The sequence below is a fragment of the Carassius gibelio genome, chromosome A15 (assembly GCF_023724105.1).
Source record: "Carassius gibelio isolate Cgi1373 ecotype wild population from Czech Republic chromosome A15, carGib1.2-hapl.c, whole genome shotgun sequence".
Classification (NCBI taxonomy): domain Eukaryota; kingdom Metazoa; phylum Chordata; class Actinopteri; order Cypriniformes; family Cyprinidae; genus Carassius; species Carassius gibelio.
Genome location: NC_068385.1, coordinates 25,962,657 through 25,970,692, shown reverse-complemented (window position 1 = coordinate 25,970,692; position 8,036 = coordinate 25,962,657). Strand labels below are relative to the sequence as shown.

The window sequence follows — 8,036 nt, the reverse complement described above, 5'->3', positions numbered from 1 at the left end:
ATTAACCAACCCTTAAACCTACCCATACCACACAACCCCAACCTTGTATCACACTACGATAACAGCAAAAGTGTTGTATATTAACAAAAGCTCTTAATTATTAGATAAAATCTGTTAAAATCATTTGTAGAGTTTCAAGACGTGCATGATCATAAAAGTTTTAATTTACATTAATTATTTGTTGATCATTAGGTAAAGTTTACTAAGTTTAGTAAACATTAACAAGCACATTATAACACATTTCTAGTTATGTGAATATATATAAACCAGTTAAAATTATATGTTTGTTAATGATTCATTAATGAAAGTTATTATAAAGTGTTATCCTTGCATTTATTAAATCTGTTGAGCATCAGCAACAGGTCTTAATTCCATATTTTCAAAACACAATAACATTATGCACCATCCAGAGTCTTAGACAATAATATGATATATAGGATTTATTCTCTTGGATAAGAAAAAGATTCACCAATATAAAACACCATGCCATACAGTTAAATTGACTTTTTGAAGAGCATTTCATACAGTAATACAAGTGGTTTTTAGTATTTATGTATAGTATGTGCTGTGATTTAAACACACATTTTTCTGGTTGTGCTTAACCTTAGTCCACTTAGACTATACCCACCAATAACAAGTGTTGCTCATCTTCTTAAGCAAAATGAGAACAATAATGATTTCAAATTACATAAGCATATATAATCTTACTAATTAGCAACATTTAAACATTTTAACAGCTAACTAAGATGTTCTTATGCATACTGGACCATAGGATGGTCACTCCACTCAGCGAGATGAGAGATTTTCTCTTGTGTGCTGGTCTGGATGGGCCAACCCCACGCTTTGAAGAAGGGGCAAAGATTCAAGTTGACCACTTTGGAGAAGGTCTCAGCATACAGATTCATCTTGCCTGCATTGTCGTTTGGCACTCCATTCATATCATTGTAGGCAGTAAAAACTTTCTTGAAAGAATCCCAGCCAAATTTTTCCTGAAGCTGGAAAAAATTAGATGTGATGATGAAAGATGAAATAAAAAAAAAATATAAATAATTATTACCCACAAATAATGCATTTATTTTATTAAACTATCTTTTAAATTATATGCAGTCTGTTCGCACCTGCATGTAAGTCTCAAGTGCCGTCCACATACACCAGCTGTTTAAGTCCTTACCGCCACTGCAATACATTGAGGTACGAGCCTGGCGGTTTTCTAGAGTCATGGCTGGATGAGCATTAGACCTATTCAAACCCAGCACTTCCTCATGTACGTACACTGACCATAGGTTGCAAGTGCACTCAGTGGTGTGTGGAGGGAACTCCCAAACTCCACGCTGCTGGTTATGACCCAGCTCGTGAATGGGTCCCCACAAACCACTTTTATAGGCTTCCTGTACATTTACTAGTTCTGGGGCAGAGGTAGAGTGCATCATGATGGGATATCCAGCATGCATCCAACCTGCAAGGGGAAAAGGGGAACAGTGTTATCACCAGCACAGTGTGAGTGTAATTAATATTATTAGCATGATTCCGTTGTAATAGTGATGGTTCTTTTTATCAACTAACAAAGATACTGTGAGTGTTTAATAGTACCACCAACCGTGAGAGATCTGAACATCGGCAACAAACCGCTCCTTACGGGGGAACTTGCCAGGCCTTGCTGCCAGGTCAGCAATGCTTCTCATTATGGTATCCCAAAGTTTTGCCACCTCATCAGGGCAGTCCAGATTCCTTATATATTCTGATTCTAAAGTTATGATGATGTTCTCAAATTCAAGCTCCGCCCAGGGGGCAGGTGCCTGACGGATCCTGTTCACCCAGTCAGCCACACTGGTCTCTCCTGAGGGACAAAACATGTTAGCACTGCAAAGTTTTACCATACAACATTAAATGTTCTGTATAGAAACCGGAAATCACAATCAGAAATCTTACCAGACTTGAAGTATGGAGCCTGTACTGAGACCTGCACAACAATTTCCACCCCATCCACTTTGCTTTGAGGAGGTGCTATTAAGTAGATGAGCCCTCCCCATAGATTGCAAACTTGGACCATCTCTTTGTCCAAAGGGAATCGCTCATGGACCACAGGAGCCCGTTTCAGAACATCTGATGCACCAATGTTATCCGTTTGGCAACCAAGCTGCACCTGCATATTGTTATCCCCTCATGTTAATAACATGCCCTCCAAGAATTCCATGATTGGATACATGTATAGACTTTATTCATCACCTGCCAATTTTTCCCAACAATCTCTGGAGGAACTGCTATGTACGTCTTCATACCAGGAGAAAGATATAAGCCTGTGCTTATCCATTCTTCACAAGCTGAAACAAATAATTGCATTCTTATTGTATAGTATTCAAAAATTTTGAAACTTAAACATGAGATAACTTTTGGCGGGAAAACTTTTGTACCTGCAGTGTTGGCACTGATCCGAACTCTTGCATTGGACACAGTCGGCAAGTTAGGTCTGTCCTTAATGATGTATGGAAGAAGGGCATCAGGATCAGGAGACACTTTGTATACCTCAGTTCCAACGTGGAGCATCAGGTGGTCTTTTTCACTCTGAACAGGGCAGTTCATACACACTTGTGGAACACCTACCTCCTTCACTATGTCACTAAGAACTGCTACCATTGAAGTATAGGCAGCACTGTCATGAGATCTCATGCGAAGGTAACTGGAACAGTCATTGCCCAGCTGTTTCAAGCAGCTCTGTTCATGATTTGTCAGATCATTCCCCAGGCTTACATGTTTAGCAAAACGATGTAGCATGCTACGAAAGTGGTACACCTCTTTACACATATGTTCTATCTCTGGGGCTTTATATAACCCCCCACACAAAGTGTTGCCCAAGAGACAAAGACCCATCTTATTAAGAATGCGATTTCCTGCATAATCGGTCATCACATTAGAGCCACAGTTGGTCTGAGCCCAATACCAGGCATGGCCCCCAATCATAAGACCTCCGCCTTCAGCAACAAAATCTTGGATCTCAGCACACTGGGCATCACTGTATGAAGTGCAAACATAGACGCTTAGATCTTCTCTGAAACCAGTCAACTGACAATCTAAACCAGATTTGCTCAGTACTGTGTGGGCTGCCTGTAGGCTGGGTATGATGCCAATAACACCCTTGCGACCCTCGTCAAGCCACTTGATAGCATTGATCAGGAAAGTGGACAAAGAGTCCCGGCCCATGTAGCCTTCATGTGACACCAGAATTACTCGACCTTGCCCATAATAGGCACCAGCAATGAATGTTTTTCCATCTGGAGTGACTGCAATGGGAAATGCTAATGGTCCGTGCACCATCACCTCAGACGCTATAGCCCCACCTTGGACGTCGAACTCAGACACACCTTCTAGTAGGAACTTTAGGTCATCTTTAAAGTCCTTGCCTATACTGAAAAGTAACAATTGAAAACAGTTGGTGAAATGTATGTTTCTGAAAGAATGAGTAAAAATTAAGAATGTCTTCTGAACTTACGATACAGCAAGCCAATTAGAAGGGATGTTTCTTGGAACAGGAAAGATGCCAATTTCTCCACAGTGTTCTGAGAAGTAGATTCCTGCAACACTGCACACCTTGTTTCCTGGGAAGTTCTTTATGGTGTTTTCTTGCGGGTGGGTTGCAGCCCAATGCCAGGCCTGGCCAGCAATGATCAAGCCACCCCCAGCTTTGATGAATGCAATCAGATCCTTTGCACAGCTCTCAACACTGTAAGCATCTGTGATATATACAGCTAATCCATTCCGAAAGTCTCCTAGCTCTGTCTTGATAGGGCAGTAGTTCAAGTTTTCAGCTACTGAACGGAAACTCTTCTGAATCCCTACAGAGCCAGAATCACCAGTACGTGGCATGAGCCACTTTATGGCATTCTCTATCAGGACAGGGAAGCGTGTTAGGTATTCCTCATGTCCCAACACCACCACACGTCCCTGACCATAATGAGATGCAGCCATCAGCACCTGACCTCTTGGATTCATGGCAAGTGGAAAGGCTTTTTCACCTATTAGTACAAGATCACTGGGCACTGCTTTCCCTTGGAAATCAAGCTCTTGCAACCCATTCATGATTGTGTAGTAGTCCTGTTCACGTGCCATGGTGGATTAGTAAGTCAGTTCAAAACAATCACTCTCAACCAGTTTTACAGGGTATGAGCACTGGGTTTGTGAGTAAAATTTCAGTCCTACACAAAAACAGAAAATCAAAGAATAAGAAATCAAGTTGCATAAATATTGTAATGGTAAAGACGTTTTTCATTAATTATACCACTTAACATGGTATACAAAAGTCTGAAACAATTCTAATCACAATTTCAACTTCATATCCTTTCCCAATTATGACTTCATGTGTAACAATTCCGATTCACATCTTAAAACTGAAACTTGGCATCACATAATTTCGACTTAATTCTAAAAGGAGCATTCTTTGTACACACTCACCTTCATTTGGAGTTCTTCCTCGCCTTGACTATGTTTAACTACTGTGAGAACGAGTTTGGGGCTTTGACAATGTCTCGCCTACAAGGAGCACACCCAATGAACACGCCCATGAATATACCTTTTTCATGTTGTTTGTTCACCCAGAAACCAGTTGACCACTCCCTCTACAGTATTCAACATTTTTAAATTAAATTAACTAAATTAAATTGAAGCTATCCATTAAACATATTACAAAGTAATATATTTCTGATTTTGTTTAATTTTTAACAAATCACTAGAAAATCTGAATTATTATTTAATATTCATTGACAGTGGGAATGTAGGCTATGATAACTCAAGTGGATTTTTTTCTTTTTTGATGGCAGAGTGGGTTCTTGGGTAAAAAAAAACAAAACAAAAAAAACCCCAGGTGTGACCATCTACATTTTACAAGTTTTTCCCACATCAGTCCTAAAAGTATAGTTCAGAAAAGGTCTTCAAATTAATGTCTTTTTTTATTTTTTAGCTCTTGTTAAAATGTCATTCCCCCCCCCCCCCCAATTAAGATGTTTTCATTAGAGTGTATTATCATTATAATAGACTTTCAAGTTTGGGATCAGTAAGATTTTTCATGTTTGTAAAAGAAGTCCCATATGGTCATCAAGGCTGTATTCATTTGACCAAAACTACAGAAAAACAGTTAGATTATGAAATGTTTTTACAATTTAAAGTACTATTTTAATATGCTTCAAAACATAGTTTTATTCCGGTGATGGCAAAGCTGAATTTTCAGCATAATTACTTGTCTAAAGTGTCACATGATCATTCTAATATACTGATTTATTATCAAAATTGGAAGGAGTTATGCTGCTTATTTATTTATTTATTTAGGAAATTGTAATACTTTTTTAACAGGCAAAAACAATCATTCTAACAATAATTGTAAAGTTTTGAAAGCCATTCTAAATGTCCACACCATCTAACAGCACAGAGAAACAATGTCAATGAAATCACTTTGAGAATTATTTATTTCTAGCTCATGAACAATAAAAACATTAATAACCAATCTTTACTACTACTTCAGACCACAATTTTACAGTGCTAAATTTACCTGCAGTAACTTTGGTAATGCAAAAAATATTCACCTCTAGTCACACCCAATGATTTGTAAGCAACACAATGAATGTCCCTTTTCAACATCGGACATATTATTTACGTGTCAGAGCAGTAAAGCGTGTACAACAAATGAACCGCAAGACAACTGGTTAGCGCTATTTTACAATATTGCGTTTTTAGCCAAATCATGGGGGTTAGATGGAAGTATAATTTTGGGGGACTTTGTAGATACACGCAGACTGCGCAGGTTGTACAGTTGAGCCCTCTGGCGTTCATTATCTTTACACAAGACACATTAAAGGATGTATTAAAAAAACAAAGTTAACGTATGTAACGTTAGCTAATCAGTTATTTGTAATATACATATTCATAATATTAAATATTCATCATTAGCTCAAACAGTACGTGTACGGCAACGTTAGCATGTTAATTTGGCATTTAATTAGGCTGTTTGAATCTTAATTGTTCTTACCGTAACTTCTCCTGGAGTTCAGCTGTTGTCGTCCGTGAATGGAGGTGCAGTGCACACTAATAAGTGTGAATGGAGCTCAGGAAGAGCTGGGAGATGGTCGAGCTTTAAATTAGGTCGAGGTCCTGAAACCAGAAACCAAAAGAAGTGCTCAAGGCATCAGGGTGGGTTTTAAGGTCACATCACACCTATCACAGTTATACAAAGGTTGCACGTGTCACGCTTGTTTCTGTTCATAAAGAAACACGGAAGCGCGTCTCTTCTTGACTAACTTGTGGGCCAACTATGGAAATCCAGGAGGTTATGGTTACGCAGGTAAAACCAACACATCAAAGGTTTCAGAAAAGAATTTCAAAACGTTGTTATTTATAAAATGTATCTCTCAGTGAATGTTACAGTTTACTGGGAGATACAATTTAATAAACAAAAACGTTTTGAAATTATTTTCTAAATATACAAAAGCATAAGTGAGTTCAAACCTTCCTGTGTTTCCACAGCTTGGGCACAACCTTCTTACCTGGACGGTCAGTGTTTGGGACGTGGAGCCTCTGGATGTCTGATAACTGGTTGCACACTGCACCTGGTTAATCAGCCCCACCTGTTCACTGTGGAAATATCTGGAAATTCACACGAAATCCCCTAAAAGCCATTAAAATTCAGACTAGATATATGACCCTGGACCATAGAACCAGGTGCTGGGCTATATTTGTAGCAATAGCCAAAAATATATTGTATTGGTCAAAATTAGAGATTTTTCTTTTATAACAAAGTAAGAATTATGTTCCATTAAGATGTCTTGTAAATGTCATACCATAAATACATCAAAATCTTTTTGATTAGTAATATGCATTGCTACTTCATTTGGACAACCTTAAAGGTGATTTTCTCAGTATTTAGATTTTTTTTTTTTTTTTGCACCCTCAGATTCCAATTTTTTTTAATTGTTGTATCTCTTAATATTACCCTATCCTAACAAACCCTACATCAATGGAAAGCTTATATATTCAGCTTTCAGATGATGTATAAATCTCAGTTTCCAAAAATTTGCACTTTTTGTGGTCCAGGGTCACATATATATCACCCTTCCAGATTGAACGTGTAAGCACATTTCATTGACGTCAGATTTTTTTTAGTTCCATTTTCATTACTTAAGTAGAGTTTGGTGATAATAGATATAGTATAATTTATATAACAAAGTTTTACAAAAGAAAACTATAATCTTATATAAATATATAATCTTCTGCAAGTTTGTCTGAGAGCTTGTATAGTATCACTTAACCAAGGCTCTCTTAGTTTTTACACGTTTCACCTTCAAAGGTGCAGTAGAGTCTAAAATATTTAAAACAAACATAGTTAAAAGAACACAGTAGAGGCTCAGGAACCAAATATAATGGAGGATTTTCAAAGGTAGAAATATTATGATTTCTCGAAAAATGCCCTATAAAACTCGCTATAATCACACTAGATTTCAACATCCGACACAAACGTGTCGGTGGGCAAGATCTAACAGGCTGATATGGGCGAGAAAGAACTGGATTGTGTTCAGAAAAGGTTGCAACACAAACATTCACATAACCCAAAGAAATACCATAAGATAAAACTAAACCCAATGTATAGAAACAGTTTTGAAGAATAAATAGCTTGTGTTAAAAGTCTTTAGGAGTTTCAAAATATATGAATTTTAAAAGTATTAATAGTGAAAAATTTATGCTTTTTAATGAAAAAACACTTTTATCATTATAGAAATTATTATTATTTTGTTAATTAAAATAAAATATATCATGATAGAAAAGCATAAACTTTTAAATTTACATTAGAAATATTGCTTTAGCAAGTAACTAAAATGATCTAAGTTTAAGTATTAAAATTACTAAAACTAAAAGGTGCTGTTTAATCCACTATTCCTTTGTTTTATGTTGAACTGAATTTGCAGCATCAGTACATTTGACTGTTTGTCTAGTGTAAATGTTTGTAGTTATTTTTGCTTTTGTAGCACAATTCTTGGTCATATTTGTGTCTTTTTAGG

At 37.1% G+C, this 8,036-nt stretch overlaps 1 protein-coding gene across 4 annotated transcripts; it reads right to left on the bottom strand.

Annotated features, from left to right (window-relative positions):
* Positions 1-425: 425 nt before the first annotated feature.
* On the bottom strand, positions 426-6,627 carry LOC128029445 (TRPM8 channel-associated factor homolog). 4 transcript variants are annotated; one of them, XM_052617232.1, is made up of 9 exons: positions 6,528-6,627; positions 6,014-6,135; positions 3,488-4,190; positions 2,412-3,403; positions 2,227-2,321; positions 1,930-2,143; positions 1,598-1,837; positions 1,119-1,456; positions 426-995 (listed from the first exon to the last, which is right to left on the bottom strand). In XM_052617232.1, exons 3-9 carry the CDS (start codon positions 4,102-4,104, stop codon positions 753-755), a joined length of 2,739 nt encoding a protein of 912 aa, XP_052473192.1. In that variant the 5' UTR covers positions 4,105-4,190; positions 6,014-6,135; positions 6,528-6,627; the 3' UTR covers positions 426-752. The 4 variants fall into 4 exon arrangements, with proteins under 4 accessions (XP_052473192.1, XP_052473195.1, XP_052473194.1 ...); XM_052617235.1 differs by having other exon boundaries at positions 1,637-1,837; XM_052617234.1 differs by having other exon boundaries at positions 6,490-6,588.
* Positions 6,628-8,036: the final 1,409 nt, after the last annotated feature.

Coding starts and splice junctions, on each gene's coding strand:
- LOC128029445 (XM_052617232.1), bottom strand. CDS start 4,104: ATGGCACGTGAACAGGACTACTACACAATCATGAATGGGTTGCAAGAG. Junction 2,322..2,411: donor GATCAGTGCCAACACTGCAG/GTACAAAAGTTT, acceptor TATTTGTTTCAG/CTTGTGAAGAATGGATAAGC. Junction 996..1,118: donor CACTTGAGACTTACATGCAG/GTGCGAACAGAC, acceptor AATTTTTTCCAG/CTTCAGGAAAAATTTGGCTG.